Source organism: Marmota marmota, unplaced genomic scaffold, assembly GCF_001458135.2.
Source record: "Marmota marmota marmota unplaced genomic scaffold, marMar, whole genome shotgun sequence".
In the NCBI taxonomy this organism is placed as follows: domain Eukaryota; kingdom Metazoa; phylum Chordata; class Mammalia; order Rodentia; family Sciuridae; genus Marmota; species Marmota marmota.
In genome coordinates, this window is record NW_026000026.1 from 60,514,248 (window position 1) to 60,541,920 (window position 27,673).

Consider the following 27,673-nt stretch of genomic DNA (forward strand, 5'->3'; position numbering starts at 1 on the left):
TAAATGTTTTCTACTGAATAAAATGAATATCAAATTTAAGTTTTCAAATGTTCTTTTTAGAGATTGTGATTTTTCTCTTCTTGCATTGCTGTTACAGAAATGGAACATCGATCTGTTAAAAAGGCTGGCATCGAGGTCCAGGAAATCAAAGGTTGGTTATATTTCCTTTATAACTAATACCAAAGGATACTTGTGTTGAATTATTTTATGGCTCTTTAATGCAACTTTTAGAATTATCAATCTAAAAAGTATAATACAATCTGGTAAATGATCCATGTCTTCTGCCATGTGCTGAGCCTTTAAACCTGCATATTGCCACTGCTTTTTCTGATAAATGGAGTAATCATAAGTATCTCAAATCACTGGTTTCAAGTGATGGAATGTGATTAAGGATGTAGGAAATCTATAATTAGCGATCCAGAGACATTTAGAAAGGAAAAACATCAGCTAGTCATGTTAGGAAACATGTTGACCTCAAGCAAGCAGAATAATGCTGTTCAGTGTTCTGGAAAAGTACTTTTCTTAATGGGCTCTAATGTAAATCAGTGGAAGAAATCTTTGGTGAGTTATTGCTGTAAGGATGTGAAAAGATATATCTGTTCCCGAAGCTGCTATCCTAGTATTACTAAGCCTCAAAGATTTACCAAGGGCTTCTATGTGAAAAGCACAATAGCAAATCCAAGGGAAATGAAACTACCTGACCTCAGGAGACTTACAGCATGTAAGGAGCATGAGAGGGAGATTGCACACAGACACATTTACCCATACATGAAAACCACATCACTGGGATATAATATCAGGAATGCAGAAATGGGATTTAGCTAATGGTAAGCAACCACTGGGTTCATTGAAAATCCTTGTTGAATTATATTCTCCCTTTCCTAGAAACAGTTTGTATTTCTATACTTTCTACCATCTTCGGGGTTTTGACATGTCATTTATATAGTTAAGTACTCACTGTGTTTCTTGTGGGGTGATCCTAATATTTAAGTAACTAAGTAATTTCTTTATTAGTTGCTTTACAAATAATTTGCCTAGATATTCAGACTTAACCAGAGGCTTACTTGTTTTCCTTTCTCATGAAAGCAGGTTGAAAGAGATGAAAAGAAGCAAGAACCAAGAGGGAGTTTAGGTATTTATTTAGGCAGATAAGAAAATATAGCCGGCTCAAAGTTAAAAGGGGTAAGATAATATTATAAGGTAAATAAATAGCAATTACTTGGCATTTGTAGAGATTCTACCCAGGTGATACTTACTACCGAGTGACATTCATATTATATTCCTATACCAAAGGGGTTTCTTTCTATCATTGTTATATATTAATAAGCATATTTGTCCTGGAATAAGATGCTAGGAAAGATTGGTAAAAATAGCTATCACTTGTGGAATAATCAACAGACTATACAGAAATTATCACATTTAATTCTTACAACATGTGATCATTGCTATTATCCCAATTTTGCATTTAAGGACATTGAAGAACAGAATTGTTACTGAGATACTAAGTGTTAGAGCCAGGTTTGAAGTGAACCTTTGTTTGAGTCAAACCCTTTGTTATTATTTACTACTATTCTCTTGCTGAAGAGAAATGGATCCCACCAATTTATTTACTGTGAGTTCTTCCAGGAAATGCGGCTGAGAATGGTTGTAGTTTACTCTGAAATTTCCAGAACTTCAAAATGGTCTCAAACTAATTTTGTTTAAATAGATCCCGCCAAAATAGTCTTGATTGTACTAATTAGCCTGTTGAGACCAGCCCAACCAACCACATTGACCCCTTTGGGTTGGTCAATGAAGGATAAATAATATCTTCTGTAGACCATTTCCTATTTTCACTGTGCATACTACTGAGCCCATTTTGTCAGAAAACATCCCCATCTTGACAGAAACCAGCAGTTCAAAAATCATTTTTTAAATATTGCCACAATAGTCCAGTTTTAATAGGAATACCCCAATTCAGATGAAGTTATTCTATTCTTCTTTGAACCAAGCAGTTTATGTGACTCTCATTAAACATTTTAAGATTACATTCTTATTACAAATTGAATATAAATCATACTGGATCCCTAGATCATATCTTTTATCAAAATCATGAAGCTTAATTCAAGCAGAAAGGGAAAAACAGCATCCCAGATTTAATAGCCCAGTGATGCATGTTCATTTCAAATCTCCTAATTCAAGTTGCTTTTGAGAATACTCATTCCCATTGTAAATGGTCACATAATCAGAAATTACAGGGTTTCAGAACCTATGTTCTAAGGGAGTTGCAGGAATAAAAGAATTTGGAATGATTAAAAAAAAGTTAGGAAAGGGATTTTAATTTTCAAATAAAGTTATTAAAACAGACATCCCACCTAAAGAATAGCCCTCATGTCCCACACCTCAATAAAAGATGATGATGATGACGCCAACTCAAGAAAATTCAAAACAAAACAAAACTTCCTAATGCATTGATCCTCTTAGACCTTTTGTAGAGGAAGCACATTGCATTTAAAAGAGCTGAATCTCATTGTTCTGTATGCACTTTTATGTCTTCTAAACCGCTACTTATTAATATGCCATCTAACACCATCAGCCTTTAGTTTTGTCTGCAATGAATGGGTGGCAGTTTCTGTGTTGCTGTATTAAGAATGTCCCTCCTTCCTATCCCAGTTTTTTCTAATTCCTCTGTCAAATAATAGAGATTCATACACTTCTATGTGTACACTCACACAGGAATGAAGCTAGTCTCCCTTTCTAAATGCATTGCTTTAAAGAAGCAAAACCTCTTATACGTCAGCTTTTCAAAATTATGTTTATTTACAAATATCTAAAAAGATGCTATAAGAACTTGTGATATTGTAAGATTTTAAGACATTTTTCTTCTAGATAGACGGCATCTGGCATCTTAGGTGACAGAAGAATGTCATGCTCGATACCTCTTAATTTTCCAGAAGCCCAAAGCCCTGCCTAATATTACAGCATCTTCATTCCTTATTCATCAGGAGTGTTCCAACTTAACTGAGATTTTATTTTAATAATTTTTTAAGTTGTTGATAGACCTTTATTTTATTTATTTATATATGGCACAGAGAATCGAACCCAGCGCCTCACACATGCCAGGTAAGTGTGCTACCATGGAGCCACAGCCCCATCCCTTAACTGAGATTTTTAATAAAATAATTTAGGATAGGGCTGGGGTTGTGGCTCAGCGGTAGAGCACTTGCCTATCACGTGCAAGGCCCTGGATTTGATCATCAGAACCATATAAAAATAAAATTTTTTTAAAAGATATAAAAAAAAGAATTTAGGTTAAAGAGTAGATGTGACACAATTTAGATTGTTTGTGCTCAGACTGGAATATATAAGACTTGTAAGTGATAACCATCATTTTTGCTTATTACTCTATCTACAAAGGTCCTGAAAAGAACAGCAATATTGCTTCTTTTTAAAACCGGAAAATTTAAGAATTTTAGCCTCCTCTAAAAAAAAAATACAGAGCATCTTTTAAATCTTAAATATAACTCGGTTGGTTCCAAAAGTTAGAATGTTCAAGTATTTCTAGTAAATGACCCTCAAATTACCAGAATTGGTGTGGAAAATAAAAAATTTCTATAGTAATGTGCATATATCTTAGCAAATTCATTGCATCATCTCTTTATGAATGCTAAGCTGATTCTTTTAGTCTGTCACCTACATCACCTACAGTTCTGTCCATTTAATGGAGCTAGGTAATTACTCTGTAATACCTGCCTTCAAATAGAAACAGACCTTTCTTCCAAAAGCAACAAGTACTTGAATGTCAAGCTACATCTCTAGATTATGTTTTTTAATCCCAAGATATATTTTATTGGTTTTTTTTTTCTGCTTAAATATAGTAAGTTTACGTATAGAGCAATTTTTTACATATTTTCTACAGTAAAGAGACAGGAATCACACTTTTATTCCTTTTGGAAACTGAGACTTTAGTTAAATTTGAACCATCTGGGTCTGTGAATCAATCTTTCCCTCCCCTTCAAGTTTTAAGAGCCAGGCTTGTGGATTAAAAAGAAGGGGGTGGTGCAGGGAAGTCTGGCTTCCCCTTGTCCATAGAACAGGAAAGGAAATAAGACTTTGAGGCATCTGCTAAATGATAGTAATAGTAGTGCCTACTCACAGGTTTGATGTGAAAGTTAAAAGAGAAAAATGCCTGACATAGCTCAAGTGCTCAGTCCTTGTAATGAGACTGGGGAGGAAGCTGTCTCAGAACATTAAGAGAGTTTCAACCTGCCAATCATTTGTACCATAAGTTATATTCACAGTGTGCTAGGTAATTTGGGAAGTATTTCCTTGGTGCCCAGCAAAATGTTAAACTAAGTTTGTACATACTAAACATTAACCAAAGACTGTCCTGATTGGGTTAAGCCACCTATCCTTGTTACTTTATGAAAATCTTCACTAGGCCATACATAGCATGCTATCTGTATTGTAGGGCAGAAGATAATGCCACGAAATCTTGTGAGTCTTTTGCAGATGTGCTTGTTACTTTTAGCCTGAGAATATTCTTGTCATCCTTTGCATCCTATATTTTCTACACAAACACATATGTGCTTCTTGGGAGCAAAAATGTCTCAAGGCCCAACCTCACTTTCAATTCATTAGTCGAGTTCCCTGAAATAACTTCTATGGTTTTATTACATTTGTTTCTCAAATAGTATTTTAGGCCTATACCTATCTAGTACCTGCCAATGTCACAGCCTAATTGGGTAAATTATTTCCATCACCAATAAAATAATATACATGGATTTGTGTGCACTTTCATTTTGCTGAAGACTGTTTAAGGAAATCTGTAATCCTGTAATTAATATGGGCTATTCTTGTAAAGTACCAATACTGCCTTAGACATGAAAGAAAATTCATTAACTAATTGTATATCTTACAAGAAAACAAATACTTATTAAGTACCTTCTTGATGACAGAAATTTATATGTAATGGTTTTGTGAAGGAGATATTATTGTCAGTTTTACAAATGAGGTTATTAAGGCCCAGATAATTTAAGTAACTTGCCCAAAGTTACACAGCTAGTACATAGGAGAACTGGGATTTGAGCTCAGGTTTGTTTGACTCCAGCATTCACACCAATTTTTTTTCCCTACATACTTCCTCTGACTTTAACTCAGACAAATGCAAAGAAAAGGATATGTAGTTTGTGGAATTAAAGGTAGAACCAAAGAAAACCAATTTCAAGGTGAAAAACCATTTTGTCGAAATAACTAATCACGTATGCAGATTGCTGGATTCAGACACTGAAATATGAAACCCAGGTGCAACTGGACTCAGAAGTTCTTTCTGTACAATTGTGATTTGACGGGGTAGGGGTGGGTAAGAGGGTTCTGGAATCTTTGAGTCAGTTGAATATTGTGAACTCTTCTTTCCCTGAAGAAGCCGAGGCAGTTGTTGAAACCAAAATGGACAACAAACCCACCTCCTCAGAATTGCAGAAGATTCAAGAAAAACAGAAACTGATCAAAGAGCCAGGCTCGGGAGTACCCGTTGTTCTCATTACAACCCTTCTGGTTATTCCTGTGGTTGTCCTGCTGGCCATTGCCATATTTATTCGGTGGAAAAAATCAAGGGCCTTTGGAGGCAAGTAAAACGGGCCCCTTTAACTTGAACTTGGAACCTACCTTTGAAAGATTGTTTGGCCTAATTATCATCAGGAGTTTGGTTGTGATTTTTTTGTGTGTGTCTAGTTTTTTTGTTTTGTTTTGTTTTAATGCATTCTACATTTTTGACGTTATTGTCTCTGTTTCAGATATTCTCTATAATTAGTATCACAGTAGAAAATATGTCTGGAGCCTCTGGAATTTAGACAGTTGGATTATAATTAACCTTTAACATTGCCTTTTAGCAATTGGCTTAAGCCCAATTAGTATCTTCACACAAAGCTGTAGATAGTAGAGTCAGTATAATTTAGCTGACAGATCAGGAAGAAGATTTCTTCAGTTAGAAACAGGCTATTTTCAAAGAACTTGGGTCAGTTATTTTGAGGTTGTATTTTTCCCCATCAGACTGGCCTTAGCTCCAGTTACATGACTTTGGGCAAGTTACTTACTCTCTCAAAACTACAGTTTCCTCATGAATAAAATCTGGATAAAATACCTCACAAAGTTGTAAAAGAGTAAATAGAATAATGTATGTAAAGCATTTATCAAAGTACCTGGAACCTAGTAAACACTCAACACCACCAGTGATTGTGACAAGTAATAGAGTAATAGAAAATTCTTGTCTCAAACTTTAGCTTTCTCAAGAGAGCACATATTTCGTAAAAAAAAAAAAAAAAAAAAAATTGGATGTCCTGAAAGAAACTCAGCTGCTGGATTCTATACTGTGATAATGATTTTGTAAAATACTGATGGCCTAAATGTGACTATTCAAAAACTTTCGAACAGTATTTTACAAAATCATTATCACAGTATAGAATCCAGCAGCTGATTTCCTTTCAGGACATCCAAATAAATAAACTTTGGCTGGGTGCAGTGGCCCATGCCTGTAATCCCAGTGGCTTAGGAGGCTAAGACAGGAGGATCACAAGTTCAAAGCCAGCCTCAGCAATAGTGACGTGCTAAGCAACTCAGCAAGATGCTGTCTCTAAATAAAATACAAAAATGGGGCTGGGGATGTGGCTCAGTGGTTGAGTACCCCCCTGAGTTTGATGCTAGGAACCCCCCCCCAAAAAAAAATGGCCAAATAAATAAACTTTGACCCAACCCCTGTTTCCTACTCCTCAATAGCAGTCCTTCCACTGGGGTCCCAGGTCCTACAGCAAAAGTCTACAGATGCATCTAGGAAGCAGTTAGTGGGACAGTGTGGGAGGCAGCATTAGATCAAAAAACAGCATCTTAACCTTTTCCAGTTCAAGGCAGCCATGGCAGAGATTCAGTGCCCATGGCAAAGCCCTAACACAGAAAGAACTCAGAAACAAGAAGCAAAGTTCAGTTTAATAGGTTACAAAGGGTAATTTTTCTTATGCTTTTTTTTAAAATCTGAATTCAGATATCTCAGCAAAAATATAGTTAATTCTTACCAAGAAGGACTTCTGTTAAGACCCTGTACAGACCTGAAACTGTCAAAAGCAGGGCAAGGAGAAAGAAAGTCATCATCTTCATGAAGCTAAATAAAAGCTTCAAGAGAACAGGAGTTTTGTATATCTTGTTTACTCATATGTCCCTAACACAAATAACAATTCTTGTCACAAGGGGGTTAATAAGTAGTTGTTGAAAGATTGAATGAATAAATGGCACTCAGAATAAATGACATAAAAAAAGAGAGATGTCATGTAAAAGCTATCATAGAGGGTGCGAAGTGTGGTGGTAAATACAGAGAATATTAGGAGCATCTAGAATCTGGAGGCAGATGGCGGGAATTGTGGTACCCAACCCAAATTGGAAGAGGAAGTGACTAAGGAGTCAAGAAAGTTTGATCTATCCTGTTTGCTGTTGAGGGCATGTGACATGGCACTGTTCTCTCATGCTGACTTTACAAGAATGTATTGGGAAGGAAGAGGCACAGGTCAGATGATAGGAAACTGCTTTTATTCATCCATTACTTAAAGAAATTTGCAGTTTTGTAATCTTCCATTTAATATATTTGATTCTAAAAGTAGATCAACTTCTCACCTTTTTTTCCAACATTTGTTCTTGATGGGTTTCACCCATGGTGAAATATTTAGAAATCTTCCTAAAGGACCTTCCTTTATTCATCACACACTCATGTGTTTCATATCAAATACTGTGCCAAGCACAGGTGATACAAACTGGATGAGGGATGTCCTGCATCCCTGTGGAACGGAAAGTCTAAATTTTGGCTTTCTGACAGTCTTAGTAGATGCTTCTTCCCTTTCTGTCAATTTCCTTCCTCATCGGCTCTTCTGCTGTTCCTCTGTCATCTGCCTGTCAACAGATAATACAACCATGACGTGGCCTCCACTCCTGGGGAAACGTTATAAGAGGACCCTGGGCCTGGCTTCTCTGACCCTCAACAGAGTGGTGTAAGCAAGGGAGAAAGTGCAGGGAGATACAGATAAGGAAACAATAAAATCCACTGGGGTTGCTGCATCCTCATAAGAAAGGAGAATTCTTCATGGAGATGGAAGCCCTGTTAAGAGCATTTAGGTCACCTTGTGTACCTGGAAAATACTTACAGTTTCATATCGAGTGTCTTCACTTTCCATAAAGGAGAAATGATGTACATAAATCCAAAGCTTTCTCAAGAGGTGCATGTATATTCTTAATAGAAAGAGTAAAGTCTAACACATATATTCCTACATTGTAGTAACCAAAGCTTTCAAATTTTATAAATTGTTGGTAACTTAATTCTATCCTGTCCTAACACAATAACTAAAGTGTATTAAGCATTTGATATATATATGTTCTAAGCATGCCACACGCAAAGTCTCATCTTATATATAGAAATTATCTTTGATCCTTCATTTCTCAGAAAAGAAAACCAAGGCTCTGGAATTAATATATCAAAATTGCACAGTCTCTAAGGGACAGGCAGGAATTAAACCCTTAGATGCATCTCAATATCTATGTTTTTCAATAACATATTGCCTTTTTCCCCTTAGAATTGCATATATGAGCCAAACTATCCTAAATATTTAAGACTTTCTGATTTTGTGTTGAACATTGGTTGAGGAAGGTGACTTGGATTCATTTTGAAATGTGCCATCTTTTTTTTTTCTTTTTAAACAGATTCTGAACACAAACTTGAGGCAAGTTCAGGAAGAGTGCTGGGAAGATTTAGAGGTATGCTTGTGACCTTTCAGAATCTTATATTTGGTTCAAAGTCAACAAGTTCATGTCTTTAAAGAGCAAGGAGATATTTCATATTATGTCTCTGAAAATTAAACACCTGGTATACAGCATAACATCTCCCAAAGTAAATGCAGAATGCAAACCATAAACTAAACCAAATGTGTGGCTCTGGCAGCACATTTTCCAGTTTGTTTGGTTGGTTGATTGTTTGGTTTTGTTTTGTTTTGTTTTTCCATCTTGCCATTCCCTATTATTCTCTTCCTCTGCCTTTTATCGGGATTCGTTTGTCTTTGGTAAATTTTCTGTCATTCCTGCTGTCATGTCAGAGCTTGTCAGAGTGAAGATGACCTTTTCATAAAGTCATTGAAATGAAGAGCTGCCCAAGGGATGACAATTCCAGAGAGCTGGGGAAAACAGGAGGCGAAAAGTCAATCTGGAATATTCCTACAGAAACACATAAGCCCGTGGAGCTTTGTTTTTTCTTTTTTCTTTTAATAAGTCTGTGGAGTAATATCTATCTGCTGTTTGTCACTTTTTTTTTAATATCTACCTTTTCCCAACCTCTAACTTTATTTACCATTTAAGAATTTACAATGAAGCTGTCTCATCTGTTGCAAACTTTACTTCAATTCTACATTGTTGTTTGCTCTCTTTAGGAAAGGGAAGTGGAGGTTTAAACCTTGGAAATTTCTTTGCCAGCCGTAAAGGCTATAGTCGAAAAGGGTTTGACCGCCTCAGCACCGAGGGCAGTGACCAAGAGAAAGATGAGGATGATGGAAGCGAATCAGAAGAGGAGTATTCAGCACCTCTGCCTGCACCACCACCTCCCTCTTCCTGAAAACCGGGCTTTGGTTTAGGTTGAATGAGATTTACTAAGAATGCCAGATTCCTTTCCCTTCAGCACGTTTAAAGTTTTGTGCATTTAATTGTATATGTACTAGTCTATGTGGGACTGTACACATTTTATTTTATTTTGTTTGGTTAAGTTGGCTTCTGTTTTTAATTGAGGAGTTTCCTAAAAGTTCATAAGAGTGCCATTGTCTTTATATGAATATAGAATAGAAAAGCAGTCCTCTTCTTCCATTATAGTACTAGTCTAATGATGGAAGTTTGCTCATTTACATTTTTGAGACTTTTTTGTGGATGTAAATAGCCCCATTCTCTGCTTGGACACAGTATTCTCCCAATAGCACTCCCATTGCCAGCGTCTTTCTTTGGTGCCTTTCCTGTTCAGCATTCTCAGCCTGTGGCAGTAAAGAGAAACTTTGTGCTACATGACGACAAAGCTGCTAAATCTTCTTCTATTTTTTTAAAATCACTAACATTATATTGCAATGAAAGAAAGAAAAAAAAGTCTCTATTTAAATTCTTTTTTTAATTTTCTCCTTGGTTGGTGTATTTCTGGGATGTCTTATTTTTAGATGGTTACACTGTTAGAACACTATTTTCAGAATCTGAATGTAATTTGTGTAATAAAGTGTTTTCAGAGCATTAGCTGTCAGAGTGTATTTTGCAATTTTTGCATATTTACAAGGTTTTGTATATAACTTTTGTAATAATGACACAAACCACAGATATGGTAAAACTTGCTCAATGTCTTCAACCAAAAGAAATGTGTTGTACTGTATAAAATTTAGAAAATATTTTGTTATGTAGCAATATAAATTAAAGCCAGGCTAAGAGTTTACACACATGTATGAAACCAGGCTTCCTTTGAAAATTCACAGAGGATTTTTGCTTGTAGTGGATCAATCAGAGAGTAAATTTAATAAAAGGCGATCGTAGTTAAGAGAAAGCTTGTGTCTCAAATTACATATACAAATGAATCCATCAGTGTAGATTATTATTGATAATTTTCTTTTTAAATAATAATTTCACCCAAATTTCTATATATATATGACATGATGGAAGTATCTTACAGTGACTGCATTTTATTTTTAGAATACCTTTTTCATAATCCATCAATGAAATTTAATAGGAACCTGTAATATTTCATTTCAACATAACTGAACCCCAGAACCCTTTCTCCAAAATGCTTACTTGCATCAGAGGTACCTTAGTAGTTGAAATATTAGAGATTCAATTGACTAATCATGAAAACACTGCAGGGTACTTTGCAAAAAACAAAAATTATATTAGAATGCCTCCTAGCTATGTCATTTTAAAAAATTAATTCAATTTAGATTTTTCTCCTTATAATTGATACCAAAGAAAGGTTTTGTCTCTTTCCATATATTTACCTCACCTTCTTATTAAAGCTTAAATTGGGCATTGTCCCCAAGTGAAGGCTTCACTTATTTTTGATTCCTGTGTTCTTCCTTCTCAAACGAAACATACATTTTCTCTCCTCTAACCATTAATCTATGTTTTTTTCACCAAATCAGTGGTAAATATAGAATCACAACCACAATATTTCTGATTGTACCTGATACTTTCACTGTCTTATAAATGTTATTTCAAAATCAGAATTAATCCAGTGCCCAGGACATGTGTTTTACAGGTTGGCTTTGATGCTATTCAGGTTTGTTAAGTTGAGAAAATTATTTCACCTGTACTGAATCCAGGTAATAGCGTTTGTAGTGTAATATGCAATCATAAGCTCTATTAGCTACATTTTAAATGATATATACACTTAATGTTGTTCTTGCAGTTTTACAATAGCTGAATAGACACAAAGACCATAGTAATAAAATATAAGAAGACAAGAAAAAACAGGAAAACAAACATGAAAATGGAAAAAACTAATAACAGGATAATTCCTATTATACCTGCTCATGGAAACAAACTTGGCTCCAGATTTTCTATTGGCTAATTAAATAAAACTTGATCCCCTACATAATTTATGAGTCTGTTAAATATTTAGCATTCCTAATATTAAGACCAGAAAAATTAGCTCCCACGTGTCTTCTGAAATACAGTGCCATGTGGAATAATCAAAGTCTTCAACAATAGAGAGTATAGACAAATCCATCTTGCAGGTCTGTTCTTGCACATGTCCCTTAACAAGAGCACATGACATTATAGGAAGGGAAATTGAAAAAAGAAAGTTTGCTAGGATATTATAATCCTGTCCTAGCATACTACCATTCTACTAATCTGGCTTAATTAAAGGTGGTAGACTGAAAATTAATAATCTACATAAACTTCAGTTCAATATTTCCACTGATAATTGTTCTTAGCTAAATGTTGTTTATTGAGTCAGAGATTGGACTGCTGAGGAAGTACCGTAGTGGAGTGGATCCCAGTCCTGAGTTCAGAGTACAATCACCTAAGAATTTAAGACAAAAAATTGTTAGGCACTCTATCCAGAGATCCTGATTTATGGTAGTTGGCCCAGAGTGGGATACAAGTGTAGATTTTGTTCTTAAATTTCCCCAGGTACTTCCAATGTGCAGCCAGAGTCGAAACCATTTTCTTTGAGAATGGCTGCCAATTGCAGCAAGTACCTAGCTTTATTTTCACATATAGTTTACAGATGTTTGGAAAGACATGACAGGATCTGAGGTGTTAGATATGACTCTTGGATAGTTAAAATGAGCATCTTTGATATACTAGAAAGTGAAGGAAAACAGCTGTGCTTTCATTTTTTTTTATATTCAATCATTAGAGGAATATAATTTGAAGAAGTTAAAAGAATAGCTTTGTTATTCACTGGCCCTGAATTTTCAAATGCATAAAATCTTTTATTTTAAGCTTTTTAGTTTATTAAATCAGCATATTCTTTTCAGAATTCCCATTCATACTGAAACTTATACCCAGATATCTATAAATCAGATATTTAAGACAATGACAATGGGAACCATAGACTTTGTATTAGGGCTTATTCCCCAGACATCTTCACAGTAGCTGGAAGTTGATGTAGTCTATAGCAAAATGTCTCAAAATTTAAATGTGGCTAAGAATCAACTGCAAGCATTTATTTTAAGAGAACTGACGTGGTCCCATTCCCTTAGTTCTTGATTCATTAGATAAAGCCCAAAGATCTGCATTTTTAAGAAGCACGTTTGGTGATTTGGATACACATGTTTCATAGTCTATCATCAAGAAACAAAACCTAAAACGTCCATATTCTTAGATAGGTAGACTCAGAAATCTATAGAGTGATAGACTCAGAAATCATCCACCCCAGTTCCTCAAACTCAGATCACAAAAACCCGGAATGTGAGTTATCTGCATGACCAAATCTTAACAGAATCTTCTCTCTTTAGTCCGATGACACCAATTATTCCACTAGGAAAAACAGGTGCATGCAAGCATAATAGGGCCTTCCTGAGAACCTCCTTTAGAAAAATATCAAAAACAAATACGAGTGGGGTCTTTAGCAAGGCTGCATGCTAGACTTACTTTTAAAACTTTTGAATCCCATTTACAGGCAAAAGCAAACCCATTGGTATGTTTTTGCAACATTGTGATTTAATTAAGGGAACGTTCACTTTGGAGAATATGTTGATGATGACAGATGTGACTTCCCTATATAGCACAAAGATGTCAGCCAATCATATGTCCAAAGTATAGATAGGAAACAAGGTCATGTATTTTCTTATACAAACTTCAGAATTCGCTGTATAGACAAGGTGTTTACCAATGAAGAACCAATAGTAAAGTGTTTACATTTAGACATATGAAGGTATACAAAATAGGAGTTTTATAAAAACATATTTGACTCTAGAACTCAACATTTCTGAGTGAAAATGCATTTTATCATATAAACATTCTTAAAATGGATAAATGGGTCACTTGAAAATGCTCTAATTATTTCTGATATTATACTATTAAATTTTCCATGCCTTTAAAATTTTTATTGTCTGGGGCCAGGTGCAGTGGCACACTCCTGTAATCCCAGTGGCTTAGGAGGCTGAGGCAGGAGGATCACGAATTCAAAGCCAGCCTCAGCAAAAGCAAGGCACTATGCAACTCAGTGAGACCCTATCTCTAAATAAAAAATAGGGCAGAGGATCTGGCTCAGTGGTTGAGTGCCCCTGAGTTCAATCCCAGGTACCAAAAAGAAAAAAAATATATTGTCTGGGGCTGAAAAGTATTGCTAAGTGTGATAAAATACTTTCCTAGTACACATGAGGACTTGGATTTAATCCCAAGCAAGATATGTGTGTGTGTATGTATATGTGTGTGTGTATACACACATGTATATATGTGTGTTTGTATATATATATATATATATATATATATATATATATATATATATATATATATATGTGTGTGTGTGTGTGTGTGTATGTNTATATATATATATATATATATTGCTGGGGATATACATACTATATATAGAGAGATATATACATATATATACATGTATGTGTGTGTATATGTGTATGTGTGTATACACTAAAGTTTAGATTTGTTTTTTTGGTTTTAGTTTTTTTTTTTTGTTGTTTTGTTTTTGGTGCCTAGGGGTGCTTAACCACTGAGCCACATCCCCAACCCTTTTTATTTTGAAACAGGGTCTCACTAAGTTGCTTAGGCCTCACAAAGTTGCTGAGGATGACTTTGAACTTGTGATCCTCCCGCTTCAGCCTCCCAAGCTGCTGGGATTACAGGCGTGTTGTATGCACCCAGTTAAGTTGTATCTCTTTTTTTGGTTCTAGCCTCATACTTCTTTGCCTAATAAATTCATCTTCTCACTGGATTTCTCATGATAAAACTTCCTTTAGTTGTGAGACTTTGCTTATTTGATAATTAATTTGTTCTCTATAATTGAAAGAGATTATCAAGATTGCATGTGGGTAGAACACACAAATACAGACATCCTACATGTAGAAAAGAGAAAGCATTATTCAATAGTGTGGTGCTGTCTTAGGCATTAAAGTCTGGAAAGAACACTGGGTTAAGGATCTGAAATCCCCAGTTCTATATTTTATGATTTTATATACAATCATACTTTTGAAGCTTCTTTAGTAATAAATTATAACTCAATTCCAGTGGGTTTAAGAATAGTTCTTAGTTATTAAGAACAAATAATGGTAGAATAAATAACAATAAGAAATTTATAATTTGTCAAAAAAGTATTATTAATAATTGATTCACATAGCTGAAAATCTCAGGCATAACTAATTCCAAAGACTCAGATAGTGCAAACAGGATTCTGCTTTTCTCCATTCCTGTTTGGCTATTTTATATAAGTTTTACTTTCATGCAGAGTTTCCACATATGTGGCAATTAAGATGGAAGCCAGAGTATTAACATTAACTTCAAGATGGCTTTTTGTTCTTTTTTCTTTCTTTCTTTCTTTTTACCCAGGAGGGCTCTACCACTGAGCTATATATCTAGGCCTTTTTATTTTTATTTTAAGATAGGATCTTGGGCTGGGGATGTGGCTCAAGCGGTAGCACGCTCGCCTGGCATGCGTGCGGCCCGGGTTTGATCCTCAGCACCACATACAAACAGAGATGTTGTGTCCACCGAGAACTAAAAAATAAATATTTAAAAAATTTTTTAAAAAGATAGGATCTTGCTAAGTTTCCAAGGCTGGCCTGGAGCTTGGGATCCTCCTGCCTCAACCTCCTGAGTCATTGGAATTACAGGTGTGCACAACTATACTTGTTTAGCTTTCCTTTCTAAAGAGTTCCAATACGTTGACTAACTGACCTGATTTGAGTGCTATGCCAACCTCAGAACCACTGGATGCTGGATTAGAAAGGCTTCTACATACTCAGGGGTAGAGTTATGTCCCATAGAAATCACACTGGTGATTGAGAAAGATGTGTTTTTCTCAAAACTTGGAATAGTGTTGCTAATTGAGTAAGAATAGATTCTGCATAGAGGCTGGGGATGGAGGTTGCACATATTCACAATTGTTATAGTAAAACCTTAACCACTTAACCATAATATTTCTGAGATAAAGGAGTTTACTGAAATAGCTATTTCTGTGATGCCTTTAGTGACTGAGTTAATGGTAACGTGTATATATACAGATAGCCTCAAATGCTCGGAAATGTTTAACTTTGGCCTGTCACAGTAACGATGAAAAAAAAAATACGCAAAAGACCAGGAATGGAAATTTGAGGTCTAAACACTGTCATTATATCACGATTTTACCCAACCAAGGTTGATGGAAATACAACTTACAGTCAAAAACGTAGGTATTTGCCTTAGTTAAAAATAAATAAATAAATAAATAAATAAATAAATAAATAAATAAACCAATAATATTTGGTGTTCTCAGTCTGATTTATTCTGAAATAAACATGCAAGCAAATTATGATGTGTTTTGTAGTCTCCACTCTTTACCATGAGAATGTCGAAGCTACTGAAATATAGAAGATTATTACAATAAACCTCTGCATCTCTTCCCTTGAACTCACCAGTGGTTAACATTTTGTGGGATTGGCTTATTTCACTTAGCATGATATTCTCCAACTCCACCCATCTACTAGAAAATGCCATAATTTCGCTCTTCTTTAAAGCTGAGTAATATTCCATTGAGTATATATACCACATTTTCTTTATCCATTCATCTATCAAGGGACACCTAGGTTGATTCCATAGTCCATCTAGTGTGAATTGAGCTGCTATAAACATTGATGTGGCTGTGTTACTATAGTATGCTGATTTTAAGTCCTTTGGGTATAAACCAAGGAGTGGGATAGCTGGATTAACATTTTGCCATTTTTTCTTTCTCACAGATGCACACACATTTAACTTGTAGACTTTTGCCTGAACCATTTGAAAGTAATTTGTGTTATGTGTAATTTTTTTTTCTGTGCCATTCAACGTGTAATTTTTGTGTAACAAGTATACCTCAATAAAGTCTGGGGGGAAAAATAAAAATTAAACAAGAGGAACTGGAAATAATTATAAACATCATAAATTTGGCCTAAATTTTTTCACATCTATCATTAAGACTTAGGGCATTCTTCTACATTACTACAAAGTAATTACTATACCAAAGAGCTTTAGCATTGATTTATTATCTTCAACCAATATATAGCCCATTCCAAACTCTCAATGTCCCCAAAATGTCCTTTGGAGTTTTTAATTTTTGATCCAGGATCTAATTAAGATTCACATAATACATTTATTTATCATATCTCTTTGATTCTGATCTGTAGTAAGTAACTGCTATTTTTTTCTCTTTCAAAACATCAACAATTTTGAAGAGTGCAGACCTATTGTCTTGTAAAATGTCTCATAGTCTGGATTCATGTATTTCATGATTGAATTAATGATTATAATTTTGCCTTCATTTTACTGCCTCATATTAGGGGGCACATATGTTGGTTTGCCCCATTAGTAGTGATGCTAAATTTGATAATTCAGTTAATATGGTGTCTGCCANGCCTTCCCTCCTCATAATCCACATTGGGGGTCAAGAGCATTCCCTTCAAACCTCCAAACCTAGAATTCTATCAAACTTTTTTTTTAAACAGGGACTGGTTATTTGTGGTCTGTATTCCTTTCTAAGATGCTCCCTTCCATGATTCGGGGGTGATTTCTGTCATTTTACCTGTCATTTAAGACAATATCTTAGCTCTAATGGGATTTACATTCTAGTGGCATGTAAGTTTTATCTCTTACTTTTCCCTTTATTAAGATCCAAGATGTAATCCCTAATTGGGTGTGTTCTACTTATACATTGATGAAGTTTTGAGAAAATATGGCCCAAAGAAAAGAATTGACTAGTTGCACTAATTCCAATGCCTCTTTTGATTGAGTTCATTTCTGGCATTTTAAATTTTCAGTTTATTTTCTCTTGTGTTATATTCTCCAGAATTCACAGAATTCATGAAAATCTTTACGAGTTTCAGATGTCTAGGACTTTTTTTTCCCCACTTCCATTTGAAAGAAACAGATCTTTTCTCAAAAATTCAACCACAGGCCGGACATGGTGGAGCACGCCTATAATTCCAGTGGCTCAGGAGGTTAAGGCAGGAATATGAAGGGTTCAAAACCAGCCTCAGCAATTTAGTGAGGCCCTAAGCAACTCAGCAAGACCCTGTCTCTAAATAAAATATTTAAAAGGACTGGGGATGTGGCTCTGGGACTAAGTACCTCTGGGTTTAATCTCCCCCCCAAAAAATTCTCAACATTTGATATAAAATATGTACCCAGATAATACAATAAAAATTAAATAAAATGATAAGCAAATAATTCACTTAACAATTTTTAATGTGAAAAACACCAAGTAAAAAACGTATAGATTTTGCTCTTAAGGGTCTACAATCCAGTAAACTAATTCTACAAATGAATATAGGAAAAGGTGACATTTGAGAAAAGGAGAGGAGGGTTGTAGGCAAATACTTGTCACAGCGGAGGATTGGGAATAGGATTAGATTCTACAGAGCTCCAGATAGTTCAGGGCACAGAAGGTGGATGGCCTGGGAAGTCATGTTGGTGCAAGGAGGGGTTGAGTTTAGAGATATTGGGATTTAGCTGAATGTCCTATACTTGGATTTATTATGATAATTTTATCATATATCATGTATTATGAGATCTGGTAGTAAAAGTTAAAAAGAAAAGTTTTGTTTTTTCCATTGAACTGGACAAAGAAAGAACTATATATATATATATATATATATATATATATATATATATATACATACATATATATATAAATGGTTTTATTAAAATTAAATTAAAGCTAAAGCTAGTCTTAGGAATCCTTGGGAAATATGTTTGATAAATTTTGGACAAAAAAATCCTTTATCAAATAAAGGATTTGTAAATATTTTTCCCACTATGTGAGCTATCTATTCATTCTCTCTTAATCTTGTTGTTGTTTTTTTTTTTCAATTTTCAGTTATAGATGGAAACAACCCACTTATTTATTTATTTTTATATGGTGCTGAGGATTGAACCCAGTGCCTCACACATGCTAGGCAAGCACTCTACCACTGAGCCACAACCCCAGTCCTCAATGTTGTTTTTTAATTTTGGTGAAATCCAATTTGATATATTACCCAACAGTCATAGAATTCACAGAAATCTTTAAGAATGTCACAAAGGCTCTGAATATTTTTATTAGGTAAACACCAGTGAGACTTCTATCCTCAAGGCCTTCTTGCTTCTCTAGTCCTCATATCACTCAACCACCCCATCCCTGCTTTTCTTCCTCCCCTCTATTCTTACTCTAAGAGAAGGTCAAGTTCAAGTTTGTTCTCAAATGACCATACACTTACTAAATGACCACCCAGCTTCAAGACAGCTTTCCAGCTGCCCAAGAAACTTCCCTTTTCAAAGATATTCCCTCACTTGGGTAATAATTGTGTTTTAAAAAGAAGGAAATATATGGGCTCACAAATTCTAGGGTAAGAGAATCTAGAGACACACAAGATCAGGGATCTCTTTCTGTCTCTCTTTCTATGTCTGTCTCTGTGTCTGTATCTTTATCACTGTCTTATCTTACTCTGTCTTTGTATTTCTAGCTCAAATTTCTGATTTCCTCCATATTGGCTTCATTCTCTAGAATTTTCTTTCCATGTGGTATGAAAAATGTCTCTGGCAGATGTCTTCAAAAGTAGACAAAAACTCCCTTACATTTCTCATATCTATATCACACCCTCCCCCTGAACACACACACACACACACACACACACACACACAAAGACCACAGGATTCTGAAACACAAGAACACTAGTGTTTTGGATTTGTTATCTTGACTTGCATGACCAGTTTCCCAAACTGGGCATCAGCATCGAAGGGATTGGAAAAAAGACAGACAGACACAAAAATAGAAAACAAAAAACAAAACAGGATTCAGTGGATCAGCCAAACTCTGGTGGAGAAAGACTGACCATGAGCAAGCTAGCATGTTTATTATATAGGTTTAAACATCAAAATATTTTTTGTGAGAAAGCTTCTTCAAGATAAACAAAAATAAAGTTGTGATTAAAACAGCCCCATTAGAGCTTATCAACTTGCACCCATGACTCTCTTCCTCCAGGCAGCTAGCATTTGAACCTAAGGCTATGAACTAATAAGTTCTGTGGCTCCAACAGAATTCCCCTTTGAAGAGGGCATCACCATCAACTGGGCAGTTTTTGAGTGATGCCTTCACACTGAGAAATTCTCAAGAGAAGTGTCACCTCTGCCTTTGGGCAGTTCCAAAGTTTCAAACAGTTGATTCAGTATTCCCATCACTTTATTTTATTTTATTTTAATGACAATGGATTTGCAATGATTTATCAACCAGTTCTTGAAGACTTTAAAAAACTTCTCTCACATGTATCCCATGATCATTTCTGTGATGATTCATGGCAAAGAGAATGGGATTACTTTTAGACCACTTGGATTCATATAAGAAGCTTGGGTGGAATCAACTTTCCCTAAGACCTAGAATGTCACAGAAAAAATGCTAAACCAATTTGGATAGAAAGGAAGATAAAAATGATTGTTGAGTAGACAATAACTTTACCACAGGCTGGCTGCAGACCATGTTTAGAGAATAAAATTCATCCATTAATAGATACCTTCTGACCTTCCTGACCTCAAGAGCTCACAATCTAGAAGGATGCATAAATTCATTGAATTTAGTTCAGTGATGGATGTAAAGACACACACCTGATAAAATTTGGAGCAAGGGACCATCAAAGATGTGTGTTAATGTTCAAGAAGGCATTATACAGAAAAAAATAATTAAAATGAAAGTTGTAGCTGGTTGTTGAGAGCAGAGAATGCTAGTTGCATATTTCTCCATATTTAACTTTAAAAATTCACCCTAGAATCTATTTAAAAATTTAATATTGCATCATTTTCTCATCACACCATTGATATTCTTCCAAATAAGTATATAATGCCCAAGTCACATTAAGAATCTAATAAAAAAAGACACTGTGTGACAGTTTGTTTTGAAATAAATGCCAAAAAATTACCCAAAGTTATCAGAATAAATACAGATTGAATTCCACACCAAAGTCTATAAAACATTTTAGTATCACTTACATATGTAAATATTTAAACAGTTTTACATGTTATTTTCCTCAAAATACCTACTGTATCATTTTCATTACTTAGATTAGCATGGATATGTAGATTATAAGTAAAGCTATAATTTAATTGATCATTAGCCTGACAATCATAGAAGGAGAGAGTGGAAGAAAGCGCAAGAGAAGGAGAGATGAAGGAGACATTCACATATAGTTTTTCATATAGAGTTCTTCAGGGGAGTTATTACTATTGCAGTGAATGGCTGACATCTGGTGGTAAAACTTGGTAAAAAAAATTTCTGTGGATTTGTGCATTCATAATGTTATTTAATGGCTCTGTTATAAGAATAATTTAAAATGCTGCTAGTCATACAGTTGTTATGTCTGCATCATGCCAAAGCATCTAGATATTTGATAATATCTGGAATGTGAGGTGTTATATAGATACTGAAAGTATCCACACCCTCTGTACTCATGAGTCACTATTAACACTGAAAAGGATATGATTAAAGTGTGCTAAGTCTGAGTGTTGAAATCAGAAGGAACATTTGAAAAACCCAGCAATTGTCAAAGGAATTAAATGTTACAATATTGTCCCCAGTCTAATTAGATTCCTGGCTAAATTTATATTGATCCATATTGGATTGTTTCTTGCTTAAGTTATTAAATCAATCAGCTAGCCAGCAAACACATTGACTGCCTACTCTGTGCTGAGTTCTACGTAACATATTATAAAGAATTATTAGTAGAACCTGGTTCTTTTCCTTAAAAAATTACAGCCTTACTGAAAAGAAATGACTAACAAATAAGAAACAATTAGAGAACTGTATGAAACAGTATGTTATCTAATGAAGAAAGTAATTGCTTTTATTTCCTCATAAAATAAAAACTATAAAGATTGGAGTTATGTAAGATTTACTGAAGTAGATAGAATTTGAGCTGATCTTCTAAAAACAGCAATACAAAAAGTAGAATGCTAAAAAAGAATATGGAGGAAACTTCAGCTGATAGTGATCAGTAAAGGCCAGAGGCATGAACATGAAAATAGTGAATTCTCAGGAACAGTGCTCTGAAAAGGGGAATACAATATCTTAGAAAATAGTGGAACACTGTTTGGGCAGCTTGGAGTACAGAAGACTTTTTAAGGGTTGTTTCTGTTTATGTGCTAAGGAATAAGAAACAACACAACAAAAATACCAACACAAAAAATAACAACATCAAAAATATCGATTAAGGAGATAAATGTGGAATGGACAAAAGTCTTAACTGTGAAGTTATGACAACTTTTAGAGGAAGAGAGTTCCATGGGAAGTGTTTGAAGTAAAATGATCTTCAAAAGAATGGCTTGAGGTATTGCAAAGGAAATGCTGACTAGACTAGGAGACCATCAGGACATTGGGAAATGTGGAAGAGAACTGAGTCAAGAATGACTCCAAGAGAAATTAGAGATTCAGAATAGCCAAAGCAATCCTTAGCAAGAAGAGTGAAGCAGGAAGTATCACAATACCAGGCCTTAAATTAGACTACAGAGCAATAGTAACAAAAACGGCATGGTATTGGCACAAAAACAGACACATAGATCAATAGTACAGAATAGAAAACACAAAGACAAACTCACCTAAATACATTTATCTCATGTTAGACAAAGGCACCAAAAACATACATTGAAGAAAAGATAGCCTCTTCAACAAATGGTTCTGGGAAATTTGGAAATCCATATGTAGCAAAAGGAAGTTAAATACCTATCTCTTAAAAAAAAATCCCTAATTCTCACTGTGCATGAAACTCAAATCAAAGTGGATGAAAGACTTAGGCACTAGAATAGAGACCCTGTGCCAAACAGAATAAAAAGTAGGCCCAAATCTCCACCATGTTGGCTTAGGAACTGATTTGCTTAATAAGACCCCTAAAGTGCAGGAAGTAAAATCAATAATCAATAAATGGGATGGATTCAAACTAAAAAGCTTCTTCTCAGCAAAGGAAATAGTCAATAACATGAAGAGAGAGCCTACAAAATGGGAGAAAACCTTTATCACGTACACTTCAGATAGAGTATTAATTCTCTAGGATATATAAAGAACTCAAAAAACTTAACAGCAAAAAACCAAATAGCCTAATCAATGGGCTAAGGAAATGTACAAACACATCACAAAAGAAAAAATACAATTGATCAACAAATATATTAAAAATGTTCAACATATCTAGCAATTAGAAAAATGTAAATCAAAACTACTCTAAGATTTCATCTCACTCCAGTCAGAATGGCAGCTATTAAGAAATCAAGCAACAATAAATGTTGACAAGGATGTGGGAGAAAAGGTACACTCTTACATTGCTGGTGGGACTGCAAACTGGTGCAGCCAGTATGGAAAGCAGTATGCAGATTCCTTAGAAAATTTGGAATGGAACCACCATTCAACCCAGCTATCCTATTCCTTTTTAATTCCAAAGGACTTAAAAACAGCATACCACAGTGATGCAGCCACTTCAATGTTTATAGCAACACAATTCATAATAGCTAAATTGTGGAACCAACCTAGATGCCCTTCAATAGATGAATGGATAAAGAAACTGTGGTATATATACACAATGGAATATCACTCAGCATTAAAAGAGAATAAAATCATGGCATTTACAGGTAAATTGATGGAGTTGGAGAATATCATGCTAAGTGAAGTAAGCCAATACCCCCAAACCAAATGCTGAGTGTTTTCTCTGACTAAATGTTTTCTCTGATCCATAATGGGAGTAGGGGGAAGCATGGGAAGAATAGAGGAACTTTGTATAGGGCAAAGTGGAGGGAAAGGTAAGGAGGGGGCACGGGATAGGAAAGACGGTGGAATGAGATGGACATCATTATCCTAAGTACATATATAAAGACACAAATGGTGTGACTCTACTTTGAGTACAGCCAGAGAAATGAAAAATTGTGTTCCATTTGTGTACTATGAATCATAATGTATTCTGCTGTCATGTATAACAAATAAGAATAAATAAATTAATTAATTTTTTAAAAACTACTCTAAGATTCCATCTCACTCCAGTCAGAATGGCAATTATAAAAAAATACAAGAAATATTAAATGTTGGCGAGAATGTGGGGAAAAGTTATACATTGCTGTGGGACAGCAAATTGGTGCAACCATTATGGAAAGCAGTATGAATATTCCTCACAAAATTTGGAATGGTACCACCATCTGATCCAGCTATCTCACTCTTTGGTTTACACCCAAAGCACTTAACATCAGCACACTGCAGTGATGCAATCACATCCATGTTTATAGCAGCTCAATTCACAATAGTCTAATTATGGAACCAACTTAAATACCCTTCAACAGATGAGTGCATAAAGACAATGTGATATATATACACAATGGAATATTACTTAGCCTTAAAGAAGAATGAATTTATGGCATTTGCAGGTAAATGGGTGGAACTGGAGAGTATCATGCTAAGTGAAATGAGCCAATCACAAAAAACCAAAGGCCAAATATTTTCTCTGATATGCAGATACTAATTCACAATAAAGGGTGGGGGCTAGGGAAGAATAAAGATATTGTGGATTAGACAGAGGGGAGGGGATATGGTGGTAGAACATATAGTAGAATGAATCATACATTATTTCCCTATATGCATATGACCTGTGTGATTCTACATCATGTACAGCTAGGAGAGTGAGACCTTGTACTCCATTTATGTATGATGTGTCAAAATGTGTTCTGTCATGTATAATTAATTACAACAAATAAAAATGAAAATAATATCAAATGATTACAAAAATAAAACTTTTGTTTCCTAAGACAGATTTAGAAATTTTATGAACAACAGATTAACATGGTAACAAAACCTGTTTTGAACATGGAGATTTAGATTTGGTTGTGTACCAATGCATTAAATTGATTTTCCAGGAAAAAAAAAAAAAGAAGAAGAAGAATGACTCCAAGCCATTGACAAATAGCTCATAAAAATGGGATAAGTATAACTTGAATTTGAAGTAATCTTGTAAACAGTGTAAGTAGCAAATAGACAATTAAATCTATAGAACTTAGTGCCAAGTAGATGATGAACAAGGGTTTAGAAACACTGATGATGATTTCATGATCTTCTGAGTTGTAGGACTGGCATTAAAAAAATGGAAACCAGTTGAACCTGGCCAAGGCAAAATGCTCTCAAACCGTCTATGTCTTATAAAACAAACTTCTGAGGTTCATAAAGTCTAACTTTCAGAACTAGCGGTAGAATGAGAAAAAAACATGTTTAATAATAAAATGATACATGATCGTATGGGCCTACATTTTGGCTGTTTCCAATATTATTTTCCAAAACTAACATCAAGAAGGGAAGCTCCTTTCTGTATGAAAGTTTCTGTGACCAGACATTTGCTAGAAAACAGGATGAGTGAGAACATAAAGATGCATTTCAATTTTAACAAAAATTTTTTTTCCTGAGGAAAATTTTAAATGCTTTCTACAATTCATGCATTTAAAGTTATTGTTAAATGAATTTGGGGGGGGCATATTTTAATCATGTAAGGTTAGAATGTATTCTTTATACTGTAGACAGAAAAATATAAATCTGGATATATAATAATAACCTATCAACTCTGAAAAAAAATCTCCTATATAAAAAAAGTCAGTATTACTTTTTAGCATGCAACAAAATATAATAAATGAACTGGTACATGAAATACTATACTACATAGTGTACAGTAAGAATAAATACAAGCACTGCATTTTTATGAATACTAGTAACTGAAAAGCAAACCTCTATATGAAATAAATACATTTTAATTCCTATATCACATATGGCAATATAGTGACACCAGAGACTGCACACTGAAGGGGAAATAAGACTTTGCTAAATCAGTTCAGTCATGTTAGTAAACAAAGGAACAAGCAAAAAAAACAATAAGCTCTGGTGGTTGTAGTGAATCAGTATCAAGAGTGCCTACAATACTTTTTGAGACAATACTTTTATGAGACATGGAAAGATACAGAAAAGTGTGACTAATAAATAAGAAAAAAAGCAATAAAACTTGATTTTGAGGGACACAAATGTTGCACTTAGCATACAAATACTTCAAAGCACATGATATTAACATATTCACAGAACTAAAAGAAATCATGTTTAAAGTAAACACGATAAGTATATCTTATCAAATGTAGAATATCAACAAAGTGATATAAATTATTTCTTAAAACCCAAGTTAGGCATGGTGGCACACATCTGTAATCCCATTGACTCAGGAGACTAAGGCAAGAGGATTGCTAAATTCAAGGCCAGCCTCAGCAACTTAGTGAGACCCTATATCAAAATAAAAAAAAATTTTAAAAAGAAATAAATAGAATTAGGGATGAGGCTCAGTGGTAGAGTGCTCCTGGGCTCAATCCCCAATACCAAACAAATGCTGATGTTGGAAAACGTAAAAACTGAAATTGAAAAAAAAATCTTTAACAGAAAAAAAGCAAATTTGAAAATCTGTTGAAGATCTTTCTGTAGAGATTATATAATCTGAAGATCAGAGAGAAAATGTATGGATGTAGAAGGAATGAAGCCTTGGAGAAATATGTTATATTAGTAAGCACAACAATATATGTGTAATGAAAGTAATAGAGGAGAGAAAAGAAAGGAACAGAAAAAGTATGCTAGAAAATAATGGTTGAGAATGTCAAATTCGATCAAAAACAATAATGTACACACCCATAAAGCTCAACAAACTCCAACTAGGATAAAGACAAATAAGGAGATAATCTAGACACATCTCAGAAAACGTCAATAGAAGAAGAGGCCTCACTGAGGTAACCTGTACCTTAATACATGTGAAAACATACTACCTATGTCCTGGTTGGGCCAGCTCCATACTCTTTCCCCAGGTGTCCCTTAACATTCCCTCCTTGCTACAGGAGAGGTCCCTATGGGAAAGCCTGCTGGGCACAGTGGCACACACCTATAATCCCAGCAAACAGGGAGACTGAGATAGGAAGATCATAAGATCAAGGCCAGCCTCAAGCAACTTAGGGAGACCTTGTCTCAAAATAAAATATACAAGGTCTGATAAAGTACCTCTGAGTTCAATCCACAGTATATATATATATATATATATATATATATATATATATATATATATATATATATATCTGCTGCCACCATTCATAAAGCACAGAAATTTACTTAAGCATTTGTTTGTTCTGTCAAGTAATGTAAATAATGTCATTGAGTATATATAATCAATCACCAGAAACTTTGGATTGTTGCTTCCTCAGCAATGATTAACCAGAAGTATGTCAGGTCACTGGCACATGCAGATCTCTGCAGCAAAGAGAAGGTCTAGGCCTCCCCAAAAGAATATGTATCATCCAAACTTTTGTTTTAAGAGTTCTGAGGTGTACATAAATAAATGCTGAATTCCTGTCCTCTGAACTCTGATACTTATATCTAAATGTCCTTTCAACAGATCTATTGGGATGTACAATAATCACCTCAAGCTCAACATGTTCAAAACTAAGTAAGTAAGTAACCATTTACATCCAATGTGTCAGTAGAGTTAAAATGTAACAGATACAATTTCTCACCATCTCCATTTCAACCAGGGCCATGATCATCTCTCACCTGAGTTTTTAGCAATTGCCTCTTACTATACCACTGCTCAGTCTGCTCTCATCCCACATACCAGAGTGAGTTCCTAGAAACAAGTACAATCACGTCACTCTTGCCAAATGTCTCCAGTTCATTCCCAGTTTACTCAAATGAAAAACTGAACCCATGCAATACAAATGTCATCTTTGATATAAGGAGAGCAACTAAGAACAGAATAGGGAGGAAGAGCATGAGAAGAAGATCACCATTAAACAGGGACAAGAGGGAGGAGGGAAAGAGAGAGAGAAGGGAAATTGCATGGTAAAGGAAGGAGACCCTCATTGTTATACAAAATTACATATAAGAGGAAGTGAGGGAAAAAGGGGAAAAAAAACAAGAGAGAGAAATGAATTACAGTAGATGGGGTAGAGAGAGAAGATG

General features: G+C 34.8%; 1 protein-coding gene across 15 annotated transcripts in view; it reads left to right on the forward strand.

Moving 5' to 3' along the window:
• Positions 1-10,272, forward strand: part of Pam (peptidylglycine alpha-amidating monooxygenase) — a 287,901-nt gene extending 277,629 nt beyond the window's left edge. For 9 of the 15 annotated variants that reach the window (XM_048811491.1, XM_015483963.2, XM_048811493.1 and 6 more), the window contains 4 exons: positions 98-151; positions 5,402-5,605; positions 8,716-8,769; positions 9,435-10,272. In XM_048811491.1, the coding sequence (XP_048667448.1) occupies positions 98-151; positions 5,402-5,605; positions 8,716-8,769; positions 9,435-9,616 (494 nt within the window). In that variant the 3' untranslated portion in view covers positions 9,617-10,272. The remainder of the gene's footprint in view (positions 1-97; positions 152-5,401; positions 5,606-8,715; positions 8,770-9,434) is intronic. The other 6 variants (XM_015483969.2, XM_048811494.1, XM_048811496.1 and 3 more) reach the window with 2 other exon arrangements.
• The last annotated feature ends 17,401 nt before the right edge of the window (positions 10,273-27,673 follow it).